This window comes from Leucoraja erinacea, chromosome 5 (assembly GCF_028641065.1).
Source record: "Leucoraja erinacea ecotype New England chromosome 5, Leri_hhj_1, whole genome shotgun sequence".
NCBI lineage: Eukaryota > Metazoa > Chordata > Chondrichthyes > Rajiformes > Rajidae > Leucoraja > Leucoraja erinaceus.
In genome coordinates this window covers 92362483-92387085 of record NC_073381.1, presented here as the reverse complement: position 1 = coordinate 92387085, position 24603 = coordinate 92362483, and the positions used below count along the sequence as shown (strand labels likewise).

The following is a 24603-nucleotide window of genomic DNA, read 5'->3' as shown; positions in this document are numbered from 1 at the left end:
TCTGCCCATTGGTATTTGACATTTCCACCCTGGCAAAATGGTTCTGACTGTCTACCCTATTCATGCCCCTCATCATTTTATACACTTCTATCGGGTCTCATTTCAACCTCCGACGCTCCAGAGAAAACAATCCAGGTTTGTCCAACCTCTCCTTATAGTTCATACTGCCTAATCCAGTCATCATTCTGGTCAAACCTCCCCTGCACCCTCTCCAAAGCCTCCACATCCTTCTTGCAATGGGGCGACCAAAACTGCACGCAGTACTCTAAATGCAGCCTACCCAAAATCCTATTAAGCTGTAACTTCTACTTGGCAACCGAACCTCCAAAACCAAGCATAGTTGCCACTTTCAGGGACCCATTTACTTGATGGCAAATACATTTATGTAAATCTATGTCAAAAGACAATAGGCAATGGGTTCAGGAGTAGGCCACTCGGCCCTTCGAGCCAGCACCGCCATTCACTGTGGTCATCCACAATCAGTGAAAGTATCCGTTCCTGCCTTCTCCCCATATCCCCTGACTCTACTATCTTTAAGAGCCCTATCTAACGCTCTTGAAAGCATCCAGAGTATTGGTCTCCACTGCCTTCTGAGGCAGAGAATTCCACAGATTCACAACTCCCTGGGTGAAAAGGTTTTTCCTCGAACACAAAGAACTGTAGATGCTGGAGCCTTGTGCCATTCGCAAATTGCTGGATTAACTCAGCGGGCCAAGCAGCATCTCTGGAGATACGTCTATCTTCAGTGTAAACATGCATCTGCAGTTCCTTCCTGCACATCTCTGGAGAAGATGGAGGGGGGGGGGGGGGGGGACAATTCTCACGCTCTCACACTGATCACAGAATTTCTCACGCTCAAAAAAAAAAAACCCCAAAAAAACCAAAGAAAGTCACAAACAATTCAATTTGCACAAGGCTTCCAGATCTCTCCCACACTCACCAATGAGAATAGTTTTCTGTCGGCGGGTTTCCCCGTAAAGAACGAGCAATTTGATTAGCTTAAGCTCATCGCACACTATTAATATGCATAAGCTTGACCTTCCGCAGGAACGTGATGAGGATCAAGTCGAGTCAAGTCAAGTTTATTTGTCACATACACATACGAGATGTGCAGTGAAATGAAAGTGGCAATGCTCGCGGACTTTTGTGCAAAAGACAAACAACAAAACAACCAAACAAATTATAAACACAATCATAACACACATATTCTTTTACATAATAAATAATGGAAGGAAAAACGTTCTGTAGAGTTAGTCCCTGGTGAGATAGGCGTTTACAGTCCGAATTGCCTCTGGGAAGAAACTCCTTCTCAACCTCTCCGTTCTCACCGCATGGCAACGGAGGCGTTTGCCTGACCGTAGCAGCTGGAACAGTCCGTTGCAGGGGTGGAAGGGGTCTCCCATGATTTTATTTGCTCTGGAGTTGCACCTCCTGTGCATGCTGCAACTTCAACAGCTTTGCTTCCATTCCACCAGAAAAGTAAGATGCAAACATATTCTTGATATCACCGGCCACATTACGTGTGGCCATACATAAGGGCCATGCTGATTTTTGCGTGTAGTGGAAATGTAATTCACAAACTGGTCTGGGCGCAACTGGGCTGAGCCACTCCAGAATCAGTGTCCCTTTGTGTATTAATCAGTTCCTTCTTTCTACATTTTGACTTCTCTATTTTTGTAGCCATAACTTATGCAAACTTCTGGCAGAATTCAGTGGAAGTTTGCTTAGATTGAGAGGGACATTAACCTTCACACATTCAGTGATCAGCTCCAGTGCATGAAAAGAAACTTGGTCATTAGTCCAATGGTTACATTTTTCAAGATTTACTTTGTACAGTGCTGGAGGATGTCACATAATCCAGTAAATATTGACCCAGAGTGTAGCCAGTATTTGCTCTGTGAGGATGTGGAACAGATGGAAGTGAATCTTTTTATTTTTCAGTTTATTAGTTCCCAGAAGAAGTGAACCAGCAACAGAACTTATTTGGTGTTGTCAAAGCTGCCTTAAACGACGTAACTTCAGTAATTGGGTTCTTACAGAGCTATATCACTTCTAAATACGGATCAGAAAATCTTAGCAAAGATTCTAGCTAGAAGACTGAATTGGTAACAAATTAATTGGTAACAAATTGGTAACTATTAACAAATTGGTAAACCCGGATCAAACGGGATTTATACCCAAAAGACAATCATTTAATAATTTGAGAATGCTTTTCAATATAATGTACTCTCACAAAGAGGACATTGAAGATATTTCAGTCATTACGCTGGATGCAGAGAAGGCATTTGATCAGGTAGAATGCCAGTATTTATACAAGGTACTCCAAAAATTTAATATGGGAGCGAATTTTATTAGATGGGTTAAACTACTTTATGATAAACCTACGGCAAGAATATTAACTAATAATATGTTATCTTCAAAATTTTATTTATCAAGGGGTAATAGGCAAGGGTGTGCCTTATCACCATTGCAATTTGCCCTTATGATAGAACCGCTGGCTGAATGGATTAGAAATCACCCAAATATTCACGGATATAATACTAAGGACTCAAAGAATAAAATTTCATTATATGCTGATGATATTCTTTTATATATTACTAATACACAAACGAGTATCCCCACCTTATTAATACTAATTGACGAATTTGGTTCTTTTTCAGGATATAGAATAAATTGGAATAAAAGCGAAATTATGTCTTTAAAACCGCAGGATGCGAGACACTTACTAAAATTTCCCTTCAAAATTGCAACAGAAAAATTCAAGTATCTGGGTATTCAAATTACGAGAAGACACAAATCATTATTTAGTGCCAATTTTATGCCACTATTAAATAAACTGAATGATACGATTACATTTTGGAAAACGCTTCCGCTCTCATTGATAGGTAGAATTAACGCTATAAAAATGACTTTCTTACCACAATTAATATATTTGTTTCAAGCGATCCCAATATATATTCCAAAATATTTTTTCAAAAAACTAGATTCTAATATCACTAATTTTATATGGGATTATAGAGCACACAGAATTCAACGAAAGCATTTGTGTAAACCTAAGGAAGTGTGGGGTTTATCACTATCCTAACTTTATGTGTTACTACTGGGCAGTGCATATAGAACATAATGTACTGGCTGGATAGTTCACTCACCAGTCGGAGTGGATAAGAATGGAGAAAGAGGAGTGCTATCCGCACGATATAGGAACGATCCTGTTCTCACCAATAAAATTGAATAGTATAATATATAAGAAGAACCCAATTATTCACAATACAATAAGAATTTGGAAACAAATATAATTATCATTGAAATTAAATAATTTATCAGTACTAACCCCACTATTGAACAACCCCGCATTCAAACCATCTCTTATCGACAACGCATATCAACAATGGGATAGACTGGGGATTAGGAAAGTAGGGGATATGTATGAATTGGGCAAATTGTTATCATTTCAACAATTAAAATCAAAATTTAAACTGAATGATAATCAATATTTTAAATATATACAGATATATGACTTTATGAAGAAATATACACAGATTTCAAACTATATTTTTAGAAGAAGCAATGAATATTAAGGCTGATTCACAAAAACAAATATCATATTTTTATAATAGTATATTAAATAGAGAATTACCTTCAACAGAGGCACTAAAAGAAGATTGGGAACATGAGCTAATTTAATGATAAAGATCTCGAAGGATAGATGGGAAAAGTATCTGATGAACACACATAATTGCTCCATTAATGCAAGACATAATTTAATTCAATTTAAATTATTACATATTATTCAACAACGAGGTTGAATAAATTCTACCCAAACGTCTCTCCCAGATGTGATAAATGTTTGTTTCAAAATACCAATATAACACATTCATTTGTAGGATGTACAAAGTTGAATAAATTTTGGAGCGATATATTTGATATATTTACAAAGCTCTTCAAGTCAAGAATAGAACCTAATACGGAATGGATAATATTTGGAATAATAGTAGAAGATATCAATTTAAACAAAGACCAAAAAGTATTCTTTAATTATGGGTTAATAATTGGAAAGAAATTGATACTTAAATTTTGGAAAATTACAGCTATACCAACTGTTAAAATGTGGTTAGGAACATGACGGACATAGCACGCCTTGAAGAAATGAGACTCCGACTAATAGATAAATATGACCAATTCTTAAGGAGTTGGTCTCCTTTCATCGACTTTTTGGAATCATGTGATGCAGCGGTACCGTAAAGATTGCTGATTTCAGGTCAGGTCGTGGATAGATTTACATCTCCGAACAAAACTTGAAAATTTATTTTTTAAGGGTCTTTTTCTCCTATTTCTACTCTCTATTTTTTCTTTTCTTATACACACACTTCACATTTTTCTATTTTCTCCATATCTATTCTTCCTCTTTTTCTTCTCTCTATTTTTTCTGTTTTATTTTTACTTCCTTTTCAAAAACATAAAACTAGAGGTTGTACATAGAATGGATTATGTTATGACATAGTTGGCACCTAAAATTAGGTTCCACTGTATTGTTTTGTACTGTATTAACTTCTAATAAAAGAAACAAAAACAAAAAAAACCGTCAGTAATTGTTGCAGTAATACCAGGCTTATGCCCCTGTCCCACTTAGGAAACCGGAACGGAAACCTCTGGAGACTTTGCGCCCCACCCAAGGTTACCGTGCGGTTCCCGGAGGTTCTGATGATTATTACAAAAAATTCAAAACCGGCCGCGACTAAAAATAGGTTGCCGTTTTAAAAATCGGTCATTTTTTAATCGAAGCCGGTTGCGATGCTAGTTGAAGGTAGTTGCCGGAGGTTGCAGGTAGTGGAAGGCCTTACCTGCAACCACCTGCAACCTCCGACAACCACCTGCAACTAGCATTGCTTCGACTAAACAATGACCGATTTTTAAAATGGCAACCTATTTTTAGTCTCGGCCGGTTTTTAATTTTTTGAAATAATCGCCAGAACATAGAAGAAACGGAAACCACTTTCGACCATTAGGGAGACTGACAAAAACCTCCGGTAACCACCTGCAACCTCCGGGAACCGCACGGAAACCTTGGGTGGGGCGCAAAGTCTCTAGAGGTTTCCGTTCAGGTTTCCTAAGTGGGACAGGGGCATTAAGCAGCATCAGAGGCTCTGTGTGTTGCATTTAGTATTTATTGCTGTTGTCCTGATGGAACATATAACACAGGGAAATACTCTCCCCTTCTCCTGAAGAATGAAAAGAAAAATGGGCGCCACGGTGGTGCAGCGGTAGAGTTGCTGCCTCACAGCGCCAGAGACCCGGGTTCCATCCTGACTACGGATGTTGTCTGTACGGAGTATGTACGTTCTCCCTGGTTTCTCCCACACTCCAAAGACGTGCAGATTTGTAGGTTAATTGGCTTTGGTAAACATTGTACATTGTCACCAGTGTGTAGAAGAGCACTAGTGTACGGGATGTTTTTCTCCCATCTTCAACACCCAGCCTCTCTCGTTGTTCTTTTCACTCTGCTCTGACCAAAAGTCTCATCTTAAAGCACACAAAACTCTGGAGTAAGTTGGGTCAGACAGCGTCCCTGGAGAACATGGATATGTCATGCCTCAGGTCGGGACCCTTCATCAGTCTGAGGAAGGGTCCACACCTGGAATGTCACCTATCCATGTTCTCCAGGGATACTGCCTGACCCACTGAGTTATGCCAGAGCCTTGTGTGCTTTCTTGTAAACTAGCATCTGCAGTTCCTGGTTTCTACATGCTGTACATCTTTTGTTCCTGTCTTAACTTCAAGATAAAGTCACCAGTGCAGTTAGACAGAGTGCTGCCTGACCCGCTAAGTTACTCCAGAAATGTGTTTCCTTTCGTGGATACCTTCTCTTTGTTCTTCTCTTTCTCTTTGGTCAGCAAGTTTGTATGTCTTAGTCTCATGGAGTTTTACAGTGGAAATAGGCCCTTCAGCCCGACTTGCCCACACCAGCCAACATGTCCCATCTACACTAGTTCCACCTGCCTGCATTTGGCCCATATTCCTCTAAACCTGAACGCATCTCACTGTTTCTCATGTGCTGCACCTGTTGATCAGAGCCTGGCTCTACTGTGGAATGTAATTCGGAATGTAATTTAGCCTAACCTTATACCTAATCCAAATTAAAGCATAAATGTTGCACTCAAGTGTAAGTTAAAAGACTCATTACAGTATGCATCAGATTGCACAATTTCAAGCTGAAAAATGCAAACCCCCCCTCTCCCCCAACACCCCCCCCCCCCCCCCCCCCCCCCCCCCCCCCCCCCCCCCCCCCCCGGTCACTGCACTCCCTCGCAATTTCTCACTCTCAACTCTCACCCAATGTTGGCAACCGTGCAACTTGTGTCTCAATTTAACTGCCCCATCGCAACATCTCCTCAGGATATGACTACTTTGAAGAGGTTCTCTCTGTCCCTCTCTCACTGATTCCTGCTGATCACCTGCTATTCAACCAAGCTCCAGGCTTCCTCCGGAGCTGAAGCAAATTTCATTCTGACGGAGAGTGTCACAAGTCTATATTTGTTTAATAATCTCTTGCGTGCCACCTCAGCAGAAGCTAAAAGTCAAATATCCACCTGGTGAGCTGGTGTCCGCTTTGTCCATCCAACCACAAACCTTCAGGCTTCCTTCCTGGTGCCAGAGTAATTGAGTAGAATCAGACAGAGCGCTAACTATTAGCTTTATTGGATCGTCTGTGGGGTCTGCAAGCCGGCCCCCTGTCAGCAGTGAGTTAGTTTTTAATTTTTTTAGTATGTTTTAAAGTATGTTTTTAATGTCTCTGTGTGTCTTGTGTGGGGGTGGTGGTGTGGGGGGTGGGGGGGGGGGGGAAACGGGCAATATGGGCTGAAAAGATGAAGTACGAGGGGAAGCTGGCCCGGAATATAAAGAAGGACAGTAAAAGCTTCTTTAGATATGTTAAGGGAAAAAGAATAGAAAAGTCAAATGTGGGTCCCTTGAAGGCAGACACGGGTGAAATTATTATGGGCAACAAGGAAATGGCAGAAGAGTTGAATAGGTACTTCGGATCTGTCTTCACTAAGGAAGATACAAACAATCTCCCAGATGTACTGGAGGACAGAGGATCTAAGGGGGTAGAGGAACTGAAAGAAATTTTCATTAGGCGAGAAATAGTATTGGGTAGGCTAATGGGACTGAAGGATGATAAATCCCCAGGGCCTGATGGTCTGCATCCCAGGGTCCTCGGGGAGGTGGCTCTAGAAAAAGTGGACACATTGGTGGTCATTTTCCAATGTTCAATAGATTCAGGATCAGTTCATGTGGATTGGAGGTTAGCTAATGTTATCCCACTTTTCAAGAAAGGAACGAGAGAGAAAACGGGGAATTATAGACCAGTTAGCCTGACCTCGGTGGTGGGAAAGATGCTGGAGTCAATTATTAAAGAGGTGATAATGGGGCATTTGGATAGTAGTAAAAGGATTAGTCCAAGTCAACATGGATTTATGAAAGGGAAATCATGCTTGACTAATCTTTTGGAATTTTTTGAGGATTGACAAGTAAAATGGATGAAGGGGTGCCAGTGGATGTAGTGTATCTAGACTTTCAGAAAGCCTTTGATAAGGTCCCGCACGTGCAGTGACAGCAGGCAGTGAAGAAAGCTAATGGAATGTTGGCCTTCATAACAAGAGTATTTCAGTATAGGAGTAAAGAGGTTCTTCTGCAGTTGTACAGGGCTCTGGTGAGACCACATCTAGAGTATTGTGTACAGTTTTGGTCTCTTAATTTGAGGAAGGACATCCTTGTGATTGAGTCAGTGCAGCGTAGGTTCACGAGATTGATCCCTGGGATGGCGGGACTGTCATATGAGGAAAGATTGAAAAGACTAGGCTTGTATTCACTGGAGTTTAGAAAGATTAGGGGGGGGATCTTATAGAAACATATAAAATTATAAAAGGACTGGACAAACTAGATGCAGGAAAAATGTTCCCAATGTTGGGCGAGTCTAGAACTAGGGGCCACAGAATAAAGGGGAGGTCATTTAAGACTGAGGTGAGAATGGGGGGGGGGGGAGAGAGGGGGGGGATGGGGCCCTTCTCTCTGCCCCCCTCTCGCCCTCTGCCTCCCCCTCTCTAGGGAGTGGTGAGTATTGGGACCTATGGGTGAGTGGTGGAGTGTTGCGCTCGAGAACCAGCCCTCCCCTGTGATGCCACCCCCCCCTCAATCTCTACCCCCTTTCCCTGACCTCTCTACCCTTCTCCACCCCCCCCCCCTCCTAACCGCGCCTGCACAGTTGGGGGCTATGCGTGAGTGGATAGGGCGGGGGTTGGGGTATAAGGAGCGAATTAATAATATTAATATAATATCAAGGGGGGAGGGGGTTAGTGTGTGTGGTGGTGGGGGCTCGTGTGTGTGACGCCGATCATTCTTCCCATAATCCCTGAAACCCGTACTAATCAATAATCTCCAGTTCCCTCCATAATGTTTGGGACAAAGACCCATCATTTATTTATTTGCCTCTGTACTCCACAATTTGAGATTTGTAATAGAAAAAAAAATCACATGTGGTTAAAGTGCATGTTGTCAGATTTTAATAAAGGCCAGTTTTATACATTTAATAAAGGCCATTTTTATACATTTTGGTTTCACCATGTAGAAATTACAGCAGTGTTTATACATAATCCCCCCATTTCAGGCACCATAATGTTTGGGACACAGCAATGTCATGTAAATGAAAGTAGTCATGTTTAGTATTTTGTTGCATATCCTTTGCATGCAATGACTGCTTGAAGTCTGCGATTCATGTACATCACCAGTTGCTGGGTGTCTTCTCTGGTGCTGCTCTGCCAGGCCTGTATTGCAGACATCTTTAGCTTATGCTTGTTTTGGGGGCTAGTCCCCTTCAGTTTTCTCTTCAGCATATAAAGGACATGCTCAATTGGGTTCAGATCGGGTGATTGACTTGGCCACTCAAGAATTGACAATTTTTTAGCATAGTCCCTCCTGAGATGGGGTGGCCTATGTATAAACGTTGCTATAATTTCTACATGGTGAAACCAAAATGTATAAAAATGGCCTTTATTAAAATCTGACAATGTGCACTTTAACCACAGGTGATTTTTTTCTGTTTGTAATCTCCATCCTTCCTGGGCGTTCAAGTTGCCGAACCAGTCCGTGATGCAAGCAGTCAATATGTTCTCTGCTGTACACCTGTAGATGTTCAAGAGTGTATTCATCAAAATACAGCAGCTCCTCAGTCCTCTAAAGGAGTAGAGGCGTTGATGGGCTTGCTTTGTGATTGCATCAATGTGCTGGGTCACGGCCAGGAGCTTGAAGTTGTTGATACTCTCCACCACCGACCTGTTGATGAAGACAGGTCCGTGGATCAGTGTCTTTGTCCCTTCCACAGTCAACAATATGCTCCTTGGTCTTGCTGATGTTGAGAGTAAGGTTGTCATTCTGACATTGTTCAATCGGGTTTCATAAGGAGTAGAATTAGGCCATTCGGCCCATCAATACTCCGCCATTCAATCATGGCTGATCTATCTCTCCCTCCGAAACCCATTCTCCTGCCTTCTCCCCATAATTTCTGATACCCGTACCAATCAAGGATATCCACTGACTTGTCCTCTGCAGCCTTCTGTGGCAAATCATTCCACAGATTCACCACCCTCTGATTAAAGAAATTTCTCCTAATCTCCTTCCTGAATGAACGTCCTTTAATTCTGAGGCTGTGACCTCTGGTCCTGGACTCTCCCACTAGTGGGAACTCTCAGTCTCCAAACTCTCAGTTGGTGGAAGGGGGCTGATGTCCTTGTTGTTCTTCCCTTCTTGTTGATCAGGTCCGCTGGGATTCAGCCATCAATGATCGGGTTGGAAGATGGCGTCGACCCCAGGCCTCAACACCAGGGTGCTCACCTCAGTCCCACCCTCCACGTTCGAGACCACCGCCAACCCGCTCGCCGGCCAGGGGGAGGCGACCACGTTCAACGGCTCGGACTGCTTCAATCCACTGGGAAAGCCAGTCGCGCATCTGCAGAATAGTTTCGGAGGCATCCCTACCGTCCTGCTCATTTACTTCATCCTCTTCTGGGTAAGTGGTGGGCCCTGCCAAGCGAGCCAGCCAGATGCAGCCCAGTCCATCGCACAGTCCCGCCTCCCCACCCTACACCCCACGCTGCCTCGGCAAGGCCATCAGCATAATCGAGGATGAGTCGCACCATGGCCACTCCCTCTTCTCCCCTCTCCCATCAGGCAAGAGGTACACTCCAGATTCAGGGATGGTTGCTATGAGGCACCTGAACCATCCGACCACAACCAGAGAGCAGAGCTGAACTACTATCCACCTCATTGGAGACCCTCAGACTATCTTTGATTGGACTTTATTCCCTTAATCATGTATCTATACACTGTAAGTGGCTCGATTGTAATCATGTATTGTCTTCCTGCTGAGTGGTTAGCTCACAACTAAAGCTTCTCACGGTTCCTTGGTAAAAGTGACACTAAACTAAACTCGCACTGAAACTCAGCTGCAGAGAAAGAGCTGATAAGAAAAATGCAAGGGCCGCAAATGAGGTAGATTGGAAGATCAGGAATTCCCTGATGGTTGGGGGGAAACCTGATAGAAGTATATACAGGTAGGGTAGACATTCAGAACCTTTTCCCCAGGACGGAGATTTCAAAGACTGGAGGACATACCTTGAAATTGAGAGGCGCAAAGTTTAAAGGAGATGTGCGGGGGTGGGACTGATTGTACGATTGCCATTCAAAACCCCCCGTCAAAACCCCACTTTTTAAGAAGGGAGGGAGAGAGAAAACGGGGAATTACAGACCAGTTAGCCTAACATCGGTAGTGGGGAAACTGCTAGAGTCAGTTATTAAAGATGGGATAGCAGCACATTTAGAAAGTGGTGAAATCATTGGACAAAGTCAGCATGGATTTACGAAAGGTAAATCATGTCTGACGAATCTTATAGAATTTTTCGAGGATGTAACTAGTAGCGTGGATAGGGGAGAACCAGTGGATGTGGTGTATCTGGACTTCCAGAAGGCTTTCGACAAGGTCCCACATAAGAGATTAGTATACAAACTTAAAGCACATGGCATTGGGGGGTTCAGTATTGATGTGGATAGAGAACTGGCTGGCAAACAGGAAGCAAAGAGTAGGAGTAAACGGGTCCTTTTCACAATGGCAGGCAGTGACTAGTGGGGTACCGCAAGGCTCAGTACTGGGACCCCAGCTATTTACAATATATATTAATGATCTGGATGAGGGAATTGAAGGCAATATCTCCAAGTTTGCGGATGACACTAAGCTGGGGGGCAGTGTTAGGTGTGAGGAGGATGCTAGGAGACTGCAAGGTGACTTGGATAGGCTGGGTGAGTGGGCAAATGTTTGGCAGATGCAGTTTAATGTGGATAAATGTGAGGTTATCCATTTTGGTGGCAAAAACGGGAAAGCAGATTATTATCTAAACGGTGGCCGATTGGGAAAGGAGGAGATGCAGCGAGACCTGGGTGTCATGGTACACCAGTCATTGAAGGTAGGCATGCAGGTGCAGCAGGCAGTAAAGAAAGCGAATGGCATGTTGGCTTTCATAGCAAGAGGATTTGAGTATAGGAGCAGGGAGGTTCTACTGCAGTTGTATAGGGTCTTGGTGAGACCACACCTGGAGTATTGCGTGCAGTTTTGGTCTCCAAATCTGAGGAAGGACATTATTGCCATAGAGGGAGTGCAGAGAAGGTTCACCAGACTGATTCCTGGGATGTCAGGACTGTCTTATGAAGAAAGACTGGATAGACTTGGTTTATACTCTCTAGAGTTTAGGAGATTGAGAGGGGATCTTATAGAAACTTACAAAATTCTTAAGGGGTTGGACAGGCTAGATGCAGGAAGATTGTTTCCGATGTTGGGGAAGTCCAGGACAAGGGGTCACAGCTTAAGGATAAGGGGGAAATCCTTTAAAACCGAGATGAGGAGAACTTTTTTCACACAGAGAGTGGTGAATCTCTGGAACTCTCTGCCACAGAGGGTAGTTGAGGCCAGTTCATTGGCTAAATTTAAGAGGGAGTTAGATGTGGCCCTTGTGGCTAAGGGGATCAGAGGGTATGGAGAAAAGGCAGGTACGGGATACTGAGTTGGATGATCAGCCATGATCATATTAAATGGCGGTGCAGGCTCGAAGGGCCGAATGGCCTACTCCTGCACCTAATTTCTATGTTTCTATGTCACCTACCCACTTATCCGTCACCAGGGTTTGTCTGGCCTGCCCACCCCCACCACCTCTCATCCAGCTTTCTCTCCCCCCCCCCCCCCCACCCCCCCCCCCCCCCCCCCCGCCTCCCCCACTATAACTGGTCTGGATACAGGCTTCGACCCGATACACCGTATGCCCACTTCCCACCACAGATGCTGCCTGACCCGTTGAGTCACTCCAGCACTTTATGTTTTGCTCCAAGATTTGGTTTTAGGCGTAATGTTTATTATGGTCACGTGTACCGAGGTACGATGACAAAGCTTGATGTGCATGCTGTTTAATCAGATCCGACACTACTCTAAGTAACTACAATCAAATCCACCATGAGTACAAAGGGAGTCTGTGCCGAACATGATGCCAACATCAATTCACAGTGAAAACAATCTGAAGAGGGGTCCCGACCTGAAACGTCACCTATCCATGTTCTCCAGAGATGCCGCCTGGCCCGCTGAGTTACTCCAACACTTCTGTCCTGGCATCACATCACTCCAGTCCTCAAACAACTTCACTGGCTTCCCATCTCCCACCGGATCACCTACAAAATCCTGGTCCTCACCTACAAAGCCCTCCACCATCTGCCCCCCCCATATCTCACTGACCTCCTCTCCCCCTACCAACCCTCACGGTCCCTCAGATCCACATCAGCCGGTCTCCTCTCCATCCACAAGTCCAACCTCCGCAGTTTTGGGGACAGAGCCTTCTCCAGGGCAGCTCCCAGGCTCTGGAACTCCCCTTCCCCAACTGATCCGCAATTCCGTGTCCCTCACCATCTTCCAGTCCCGCCTCAAGACCCATCTCTTCACCTCTGCCTATCCTTAGCCCCACGTCCCCCTCCCTTTTCATCTGTGCATTAATTGCCTCATATTGTGTTTTGAATTGAATTCTGTATTTACTTTGTGTACTAGTCATGTCTCTACTATTTATTTCATTCCCCTTACATGTTTTTCCTCTACCTGCTAAATTTTTGTAAGGTGTCCTTGAGACTCTTGAAAGGCGCCCATAAATAAAATGTATTATTATTATTATTCTGTCCAACCTCTCTCTCTCTATAACTAACACCCCCTAATCTAGGTATCATTGATGTATTTAATAGACACAAGATGCTGGGCAGGCAGCATCTCTGGAGAGAAGGAATGGGTGGCGTTTTGGGTTGAGACCCTTCTTCAGACCCGCAACCATCCTCTCCAGAGATGCTGCCTGTCCCGCTGAGTTACTCAAGCATTTTGTGTCTTGTCTTCTGTGTAAACCAGCATCTGCAGTTCCTTCCTACACATTGATGTGTTTAGTTTAGTTAAGTGATACAGCGCGAGAGACAGGCCCTTCGGCCCACCGGGTCCATGCCGACCAGCGATCCCTGCATATTAATCCTATCCTACACCCACTAGGGACATTTTTTACATTTATACCGAGCCAATTAACCTCCAAACCTGTGCGTCTTTGTAGTGTGGGAGGAAACTGGAGATCTCGGAGCAAACCCACGCAGGTCACGGGGAGAACGTACAGACTCTGTACAGACAGCGCCCGTAGTCGGGATCGAACCCGGGTCTCCGGCGCTGCAAGCGCTGTAAGGCAGTGCCGGACTAATGGTGGCATTTGATCCGGGCTGACTCTTGTGTTGTCTCTTTCAGATCCTGATCACCATATTTTCCCTACTGAGGAAGAAAGCCTGGGATTATGGACGCGTTTCCCTCTTTGCCGTCAACGTCAGGTGACTACACAGAACTTTAGCCAAGACGGGGGGTGCCGCCAGTTATTGACACGTCAGGCGAGACTAATCAACATCCGTCTAGTTTAAAGATACAGCACAGAAACAGGTTCTTCAGTTCATCGAGTCCACGCCGAGCAGCGATCAGCTGTTTACACACTACTTCTACGTAACCCCACTTTCCCATCCATACCCTACACACTAGGGGGGCAATTTACAGAGGGTCGATTGACCTAGAAACCCACACGTCTTTGGGATGTGGGAGGAAACCGGAGCACCCGGAGGAAACCCACACGGTCCGTTGGGAGAATCCTACAGTACAAATGGCTTTGTTTTTGCAGGTCTGACGCATTCCAGTCCCCAATCCCTTGTTATAAAGAAGAACATATGACATAGGAGCAGCATTAGGCCATACAGCCCACCAAGTCTACTCCACCATTCAATGATGACTGATATATTTTTCCCCCTCAACCCCATTCTCTTGCCTCCCCCCCCCCCCCCCCCCCATCATAACCTTTAACATCCTTACCGGTCACGATGAGAAAGTGGGATAACATCGAACGGGTGACTCAGTGGGCCGAAGGGACTGTTTCCATGTTGTATCTCCAAACTAAACTAAAGTGACCAATTAATATTCGACTCACAGTCATTTCCCCCAGGGTAGAGAAATGAAATGATTCAATTAATTGTCATTGTCAGTGTACAGTACAGAGACAATGAAATGCATTTTTAGCATCTCCCTTGAAAGGGAGACACAGGGCGTCGCGGTGTGCCCGCGCCTGCCACCGTAACATTCCATTACAGGCAAAGGTGGGTGAAGTGTCTTGCCCAAGGACACAACGACAGTATGCACTCCAAGCGGGATTTGAACCGGCTACCCTCCGGTCGCCAGCCGAACTCTTAGCCCATTGTGCTATCTGTCGCCGAGGACTCTAAAACTAGCGTGTATGCATGTTCACAAGTTCTAGGAGCAGGATTAGGCCATTCGGCCCATCAAGTCTACTCCGCCATTCAATCATGGCTGATCTATCTCTCCCTCCTAACCCCATTTTCCTGCCTTCTCCCCATAACCCCTGACACCCGTACTAACCAAGAATCTATCTATCACTGCCTTAAAAGTATCCACTGACTTGGCCTCCACAGCCTTCTGTGGCAAACATAGGGGGAAATCCCAGGGAGGGGGGGGGGGGAGGGAGACGAGGGGGACACGCCCCCCCCCCCTCCCCCCCCGTGTTTTGAGAGGTGGGGGACAATCCCCCCCCATGTTTTGTAATTCTGTGAAAAAATATATAAAAAATCTCCGCTGTCCACGAGACAGTGGGGGTGGGACTGATGATCGAGGGAGGGCGCCGATTGGACGAGAGAGACATCAGTCAGCAGGCAATGGTGGGGGGGGGGGGGCATGATGATTCAGCGCGATGATTGGAGGAGGGAGGTGTCGGTCAGAGGCGGAAGTAGGGGGGTGGGACTGAGGATAGAGCGCGGTGATTGGAGGAGGGAGACGTCCTGGTGGAGCAAAGATCATAGAGCGGAGCTTGAATCGTCCCGTTCGCGGGGCTTTTCATCGCCCGTCCTAAAATCGGCCGCGGCATCTTCCATCGCCCTGCGGTCAAATTGCTGCGTTGAGGCGATTGAGGCTTCCCGATGCTGAAGCCCGATGCCGGGCAATGGGATATCCCGCGGCCAGTTGTAAGCCGCGCCGGGCGATGAAAGACCCCGCGAACGGGCCGATTCAAGCCCCACGATTCGGGGCGGACGAAGCTGCTGTTGCTGCAGTTCGGAGTTGGTCACCAACCAGGTCAGCTCCCGATGTTACCGTCCACGGGGCTCAGGGCTGAAGCCTCCGAAGCCTCGCGCATGTATGTGTGTGCGCGTGAGGCGCCAAGGAATTATGTCCCCACCCCCCCCGTCCCCCCCATGTTTTGCCAGCAACTTCCGCCCCCTGGTGGCAAAGAATTCCACAGATTCACCACCCTGTTGTTTGTAGTTTGCAGTATTAACCCTGGCATGTGGTAGGTGGGTACAGGTGAGGGGAGAGGGGGATGTGATTAGCAGATGGGATGGGTAGTACTGTCCGAACCGACAAATTCCTCCAGAACTTTGTTTTAAAATTCCAGCAACCGCAGTTATTTGTTTCTCCATTTAGTTCTGGGACACTGATGTCCCCTAGTGGAGTAATAGAAATACTCTGAGCCTTCACTTCATTTTATTGCAGTCATAAGTGAAAGGAGCAGAATTAGGCCATTCGGCCCATCAAGTCTACATCAGCATTCAATCATGGCTGATCTATCTCTCACTCCTAACCCCATTCTCCTGTCTTCTCCCCATATCCGCTGACACCCGTACTAATCAAGAATCTATCTATCTCTGCCTTAACTATATCCACTGACCTGGCCTCCACAGTCTTCTGTGGTAATGAATCCCACAGATTCACCACCCTCTGACTAAAGAAATCCCTTCTCATCTCCTTTCTGAAGGCGCATCTTTCATTCTGAGGCTGTGCCCTCTGGTCCTTGACTCTCCCACTAGTGGAACGGGCCCTTTGGCCCACCGAGTCCGCGCCGACCAACGATTACCGCACACTAACACTATCCTACACACAAATTAGTGACACTTTTTACACTTATACCAGACCAATTAACATACACGCCTGGATGTCTTTGGAATGGGGGAGGAAACCGTAGATCTCAGAGGAACCCCACGCAGGTAATGGGGAGAACGTACAAACTCCGTACTGACAGCACCTGTGGTCGGGAACCCGGGTCTCTGGCGCTGCAAGCCTTGTAAGGCAGCAACTCTAACACTGCGCCACCGTGCCGCATGTGTGTGCATGTGTGTATGTCACGTGTGTGTGTGTACAAGACACTCATGCCCCGCTGACTCCAGCCTCTTCCCCCTGCAGCCACCCTGAGGATGAACTCAACACCTACCAGCGGTTCACCTCCCCCTCCTCCTCCAGCGAGCACCTAGTGAATGATGCGGTGAGTACCAGCCTTCCTCCGACCTTCCCTCTGTTCTGCCCCTCCCTCAACCAGCCCCTCCCCCACCAGCCCCTCCCCCCACCAGCCCCTCCCCTGACCAGCCCCTCCCCCGACCAGCCCCTCCCCCGACCAGCCCCTCCCCCACCAGCCCCCCCCGACCAGACCCCCTCCCTCGACCAGCCCCCTCCCCCAAACCAGCCCCTCCCCCAAACCAGCCCCTCCCTCGACCAGCCCCTCCCCCGACCAGCCCCTCCCCCGACCAGCCCCTCCCCCCAACCAGCCCCTCCCCTGACCTTTACCCCTTGACCAGCCTCTCCCCCAACCAGCCCCTCCCCTGACCTTTCTCCCCTAACCAGCCCCTCCCCCTGACCTTTCCCCCTAACCAGCCCCTCCCCTGACCTTCCCACCCGACCAGCCCTCCCCCCCCCCCCCAATCGCAACCTGCCCCTCGTCTCCACCGAAATGAGGTGAGAGGGGAATGTTTTAATAGGAACCTGAGGGGTAACTGTTTCACACAGGGTGGTGGGTATGTGGAACGAGCTGCCAGAGGAGGTAGTTGAGGCAGGGACTATAACAACAAATAAAAGCATTTGGGCTGGTACATGTAGAGGAAAAAAGTTTTGAGGGATATGGGATAAACGCGGGCAGCTGGGATGTGATGCGATGCGATGCAGGAGCCCAGCCCATACTGACTGATCCTCCGTCTCTCTCTCCCACAGGGCCATTGCTCGTGGGTGGTCAACACCTTCTCCATGATGTGAGTGCCAGACCTGCTGGCGGGAGCTCGAAGATGCCCACCCCCACCCCCCCACCCCCCTACCCTCTCGGGGGGAGCGGGGATGGGTGCAGGGTCTGCCACAGAAAAAGGATTGCCGATCTAAGTCCTGATGTAGGGTCTTGACCCGAAACGTCGACCATTCCCTCCGATCCCCACAGACGTTGCCTGACCCGCTGAGTACCTCCAGCAGATTGCATAGTTTAATTTAGGTTAGAGATACAGCATGGAAACAGGCTCTTTAGACCAACAATAGACACAAGATGCTGGAGTAACTCAGCGGGACAGGCAGCATCTCTGGAGAGAAGCAATGGGTGACGTTTCAGGTCAGACTCTCTGAGACCCTTCTTCTGTCTGAAGAAGGGTCTCGACCCGAAACGTCACCCATTGCTTCTCGCCAGAGACGCTGCCTGTCCCGCTGAGTTACTCCAGCATTCTGTGTCTGTCTTCGGTTTAAACCAGCATCTGCAGTTCCTTCCTGCACTCTTCAGCCCAACTAGTCCGCGCCGACCAGCGATCCCCGTACACCAGTTCTATCCTACACACTAGGGACAGCTTATGGAGGCCAATTAACCTACAAACCTTTGGGATGTGGGAAGAAACCGGAGCACCCAGAGAAAACCCGTGCGGACACAAAGAGAGGGTGCAAACTCCACACGGACAGCACCTGTAGCCAGGATCGAACCCGAGTCTCCGGCGCTGTAAGGCAGCAACTCTTCCGTTGCTTCACCGTGCCGCCCTTGTCGGTTGCTCTAGATGCAGGTTTACAAAAAAAAGTCACAAAATCTTGGAGTAACTCAAGGGGTCGGGCAGCATCCCTGGAGAATATGGATAGGTGCACATCGCACACGCACACGCACACACATACATGCACATGCACACACACTCACAGTCACACACACTCATGCATAACCCTCTCCCCCCACACACACACGTGTGCACTCTCTTACATATACACATAAGCACACACACACACACGGGATGCATCGCAGCTTGGTTTGGGAACAGCTCCATCCAAGACCGGGAGAAATTGTAGTGAATTGTAGACGCAGCCCAGACCATCACACAAACCACTGACTCCGTTTATACCTCACGCTGCCTCGGCAAGGCCAGCAGCATAATCATGGACAAGTCGCACCCAGGCCACTCCCTCTTCTCCCCTCTCCCATCGGGCAAAAGGTACAGAAGTGTGAAAACGCACAACACCAGATTCAGGGACAGTTTCTTCCCAGCTGTTATCAGGCAATCGAAACATCCTACCACCATTAGAGAGCAGTGTGAAAAACCACCTACCTCATTGGTGACCCTCGGACTATCCTTCATCGGACTTTGCTGGCTTTACCTTGTACTAAACGTTATTCCCTTATCATGTATCTATTGTGTAAGATTGTGATCATGTATTGTCTTTCTGCTGACTGGTTAGCACGCAACAAAAGGAATGCTACAAAAAGGTTAGCATATGATGAGCGTTTGACAGCACTGGGCCTCTACTCACTGGAGTTCAGGTTGAGGGGGGACCTCATTGAAATGACAGAATAATGACAGGCATAGATAGAGTGGATGTGGAAAGGATGTTTCCACTGGTGGGGGAGTCTAGAACCAGTCATAGCCACAGGATTAAAGGGCGCTCTTTTAGAAAGGCGGTGAGGAGGAACTTCTTTAGTCAGGTAGTTAATCTGTGGAGGCCAAGTCAGTGGATATTGTTTATGGCAGAGATGGACAAATTCTTGATTAGAACGGGTGTCAAGGATTATGGGGGGAAGGCAGGAAAATGGGAATAGTAGGCAGGGACAAGCCATGATTGAATGGCGGAGTAGACTCCATATAACCATATAACAATTACAGCACAGAAACAGGCCATCTCGGCCCTACAAGTCCGTGCCGAATAACTTTTTTCCCTTAGTCCCACCTGCCTGCACTCGTACCATAACCCTCCATTTCCTTCTCATCCATATGCCTATCCAATTTATTTTTAAATGATACCAATGAACCTGCCGCCACCACTTCCACTGGAAGCTCATTCCACACCGCTACCACTCTCTGAGTAAAGAAGTTCCCCCTCATGTTACCCCTAAACTTCTGTCCCTTAATTCTGAAGTCATGTCCTCTTGTTTGAATCTTCCCTATTCTCAAAGGGAAAAGCTTGTCCACATCATAGAAACATAGAAATTAGGTGCAGGAGTAGGCCATTCGGCCCTTCGAGCCTGCACCGCCATTCAATATGATCATGGCTGATCATCCAACTCAGTGTCCCGTACCTGCCTTCTCTCCATACCCCCTGATCTCCTTAGCCACAAGGGCCACATCTAACTCCCTCTTAAATATAGCCAATGAACTGGCCTCAACTACCCTCTGTGGCAGAGAGTTCCAGAGATTCACCACTCTCTGTGTGAAAAAAGTTCTTCTCATCTCGGTTTTTAAAGGATTTCCCCCTTATCCTTAAGCTGTGACCCCTTGTCCTGGACTTCCCCAACATCGGGAACAATCTTCCTGCATCTAGCCTGTCCAACCCCTTAAGAATTTTGTAAGTTGGGCTCGATGGTCCAAGTGGCCTAATTCTACTCGTATAACTTGCGAACTTGTGAAAAGCTTTTCACTGTACCTCGGTACATGTGACAATCAACCAAACTAAAGTAAAACTGAATCACACGCACTCTCACTCGCTCAGACCCCTCTTGTTGCATGCTCTGTCGCAGGGACAGTGAACTACAGGAGCAGTGCGGAGACGATGCCATGCTGTACCTGTCCTTCCAACGCCACCTCATTGTCATCCTCATCGCCATGAGTGTCATGTCCGTGGGAATTATCCTGCCCGTCAACCTGTCCGGCAGCCTGTTGAGTAAGTGTGTGCCCCGCGCTCTTGCGCTGTGCCCTCCTGTAAATGGCTCGATTGTGATCGTGTGTAGGAAAGAACTGCAGATCAAAGGTTTAAATGCTGGAGTAACTCAGCGGGACGGGCAGCATCTCTGGAGAGAAGGAATGGGTGACGTCTCTGGTCAAGACCCTTCTTCAGACTGATGTCAGGGGAGTGGGCGGGACAGATCAGTACCTGATTGTAATCGTGCATTGTCTTTCTGCTGAATGGTTAGCACGCAACATTCCACTGTACCTCGTTACACGTGGCAATAAACTCAACTGGGATCTGAAAATGGGATCCAGAGATGCTGCCTGGCCCGCTGAGTTACTCTAGCATTTTGCATCTCTCTCCAGTGTTAAACCAGCATCTGCTGTTCCTTCCCATACATTCAGAATGGAAAACTGGTTACATAGAAACATAGAAAATAGGTGCAGGAGGAGGCCATTCGGCCCTTCGAGCCAGCACCGCCATTCATTGTGATCATGGCTGATCGTCCCCAATCAATAACCCGTGCCTGCCTTCTCCCCATATCCCTTGACTCCACTAGCCCCTAGAGCTCTATCTAACTCTCTCTTAAATCCATCCAGTGACTTGGCTTCCACTGCCCTCTGTGGCAGGGAATTCCATAAATTCACAATTCTCTGGGTGAAAAAGTTTTTTTTTCTCTCTCGCCTCAGTCTTAAATGACCTCCCCTTTATTCTAAGACTGTGGCCCCTGGTTCTGGACTCGCCTAACATTGGGAACATTTTTCCTGCATCTAGCTTGTCCAGTCCTTTTATAATTGTATATGTTTCCATAAGATCCCCCTCGTCCTTCTAAATTCCATGTGAATACAAGCCTAGTCTTTTCCATCTTTCCTCATATGACAGTCCCGCCATCCCAGGGATCAATCTCGTGAACCTACGCTGCACTGCCTCAATCACAAGGATGTCCTTCCTCAAATTAGGAGACCAAAACTGTACACAATACTCCAGATGTGGTCTCACCAGAGCCCTATACAACTGCAGAAGAACCTCTTTACTCCATTGTTGTGGGAGTGGGAACTGCGATTCTGGGTCGCCATGGAAACCCGTGCTGGGCCTTTGATGCTGTGTTGCAAGTTTAACTCTTTCCACTTTGATCTGCAGTCAACGATCCTGAACTTTTTGGCAGAACTACAATTGGAAACATAAAAATCAAGTAAGTACCCTGAGAAGATGTTGACATGGGAACAGTCACTAACTAAACTAACTCTAACTATATAAACTATGGACTGTCTTAGTTGCACCAAGGACTTTGGAGTTTCTGCACTTATATTCATGTTTTTTAATTTAATATTGTGGAGAGTCACAGTCATACAGCATGGAAACAGGCCATTCAGCCCAACTATCTACTCCGACCAAGATGCCCCATTTGAGCATCCTTACCAACTGCATCACAGTATGGTATGGCAACTGCTCTGTCTCTGACCGGAAGGCATTGCAGAGGGTGGTGAAAATTGCCCAACGCCTCACCGGTTCCTTGCTCCCCTCCATTGAGTCTGTCCAAAGCAAGCGTTGTCTGCGGAGGGCGCTCAGCATCGCCAAGGACTGCTCTCACCCCAACCATGGACTGTTTACCCTCCTACCATCCGGGAGGCGCTACAGGTCTCTCCGTTGCCGAACCAGCAGGTCGAGGAACAGCTTCTTTCCGGCGGCTGTCACTCTACTCAACAACGTACCTCGGTGACTGCCAATCACAACCCCCCCCCCCCGGACACTTATTATTATTTATTGAAATCATTTGCTATGTCGCTCTTCCAGGGAGATGCTAACTGCATTTCGTTGTCTCTGTACTGTACACTGACAATGACAATTAAAATTGAATCTGAATCTGAATCTGAGCTAGTCCCAATTGTCCATGTTTATCCCATATCCCTTCAAACCTTTCCTACCCGTGTCCCTGTCCAAATGCCTTTTAATTATTGTTTTAGTACCCGCCTAAACTACCTCCTCTGGCAGCTTGTTCCATGCATCCACCACCCTCAGAACGGAAAGGTTGCTCCTTAGGTTCCTATTCAATCTCTCCACTCTCTCCTTAAACCTGTGTCCCCTGGATCTTGATTGCCCTACTCTGGGTGACGGACTCTGTGTGTCCACCATGTCCGCTCCCTCATGTGATGGGCTGTGGTGTTAATGTAACGTAACCCTGAGCCCTGTGTGTGCTGGTGATCTGACGAAGGCCATCTTCTCAGCGTGCACGTTTTGCGTTTGCAGGAATGACATCCTGTGGCTTCACACGGTCTTTGCCGTCATCTACCTGCTGCTGACTGTGCTGGTGCTGAGGCACCACGCCTCCTCCACCAGATACACCGGAGAGGACGTGGTGAGGCTGAACCTGGCGCCGATATCCCCGTCGCAAACGTTGCAACGATGCGCGGAGTGTGTCCTCCTCTACCGCAGGCCCACCTCCGGCCCGGTCAAGCTGACAGCCTTGGCTGCTCAAGCCCGGAGGTCCAACGTGGTCCTTGTCCCAGTGCTCAACGTCAATGGGCGAGGGGAACTCGTAGAGATATAGAAATGTAGAGAGCTAGAGACAAAGAGAGGTAGAGAGGTAGAGATAGAGTCGTAGTGAGTACAGAGAGGGGAGAGGGATAGAGGGGATAGAGGGGATAGAGGGGGAGAGAGAGAGAGATGGAGGGGGAGAGAGAGAGATGGAGGGGGAGAGAGTGACAGGGAGAGAGGGATAGAGAGCGAGGGAGAGAGAGAGAGAGATGGAGAGAGAGAGAGAGATGGAGGGGGAGAGAGAGAGAGAGAGAGATGGAGAGGAGAGAGAGAAAGAGAGAGAGAGATGGATGTAGAGAGAGAGAGATGGAGGGGAGAGAGAGAGATGGAGGGGGAGAGAGAGAGATGGAGGGGAGAGAGAGAGAGATGGAGGGGTAGAGGGATAGAGGGGGAGAGAGATAGAGAGGTAGTGGGGTAGAGGGGTAGAGTCGTGGTTGCAGACATATAGAGACACGGAGACAGTGTTATAGTCACAGAGACCGTAGAGTCAGATCTTCATAGAGACATCGTGACTTAGAGTCATAGAAACATAGATACAGTGTGGTAACAGGCCCTTCGGCCCAACATGCCCAATCTGACCAACTTGCCCCATCTACACTGGTCCCACCTGCCTGCGTTTGGCCCATGTCCCTCCAAACCTGTCCCTATCCATGTGCTTGTATAAATGCTTCTCAACGTTGGGATAGTCCCAGCCTCAACTACCTCCTCTGGCAGCTCGCTCCATACACCCACCACCCTTTGTGTAATAAAGATACCCCTTGGGTTCCTATTAAATTTTCCCCCTCTCTGTACACCACTACAAAGCTATGTCCTCGGGTTCTGGGCAAGAGACTACCCCTCGATCTAATTCTCTCATAATTTTATACGCCTCAATAAGATCACACCTCATCCTCCTGTGCTCCAAGCAATAGTCCGAGCCTGCTCAACTTCTCCCTATAGCTCACACCCTCTAGTCCTGGCAACATCCTCGGAAAACTTCTCTGCACCCTTTCCAGCTTGACACCATGTATCCTATAACACGGTGCCCAGAACTGAACACAATACTCTAAATGTGGCCTCACCAACGTTGTATATAACTGCAACATGACCTCCCAACTTCTATACTCGATACTCAGGCCGATGAAGGCCAGTGTACCTAAAGGCTTTTTGACCACCCGATCTACCTGCCACACCTAGTTCTGCTTCACGCCAACCTCCAGCTGTGCACACTCAATCTGGGCACATGGCCACCTCAATCTGGGCACATCTGCAGCTTTATGGGACTTTGGTGCATTGAAACTATTGCACGCAGTTTAGATTAGTTTAGCGATGCAGCGGGGAAACAGGCCCTTCGGCCCGCCCTGGACCACCCCGTACCTTAGTTCCATCCCTACGGACTGGGGACAATTTACAGAGGGCCAATTAATTCACAAACCTGCACGTCTTTGGGATGTGGGAGGAAACCAGAGCATCCGGAGAAAACCCACGTGCAAACCCACGGGAGATCGTGCAAACTCCGTGCGGGCAGCGCCCGTAGTCAGGACGGAGCCCGGGTCTCT

The 24603-nt window shown here is 47.4% G+C and overlaps 1 protein-coding gene across 3 annotated transcripts in view; it reads left to right on the top strand.

The window, feature by feature from the left end:
• Positions 1 to 24603, top strand: part of LOC129697567 (CSC1-like protein 1) — a 64730-nt gene that overhangs the window by 8117 nt on the left and 32010 nt on the right. For all 3 annotated transcript variants that reach the window (XM_055636243.1, XM_055636242.1, XM_055636241.1), the window contains exons 2-8: positions 9810 to 10060; positions 13853 to 13932; positions 16832 to 16910; positions 17630 to 17667; positions 20382 to 20524; positions 21671 to 21722; positions 22778 to 22886. In XM_055636243.1, the coding sequence (XP_055492218.1) occupies positions 9848 to 10060; positions 13853 to 13932; positions 16832 to 16910; positions 17630 to 17667; positions 20382 to 20524; positions 21671 to 21722; positions 22778 to 22886 (714 nt within the window). In that variant the 5' untranslated portion in view covers positions 9810 to 9847. The remainder of the gene's footprint in view (positions 1 to 9809; positions 10061 to 13852; positions 13933 to 16831; positions 16911 to 17629; positions 17668 to 20381; positions 20525 to 21670; positions 21723 to 22777; positions 22887 to 24603) is intronic.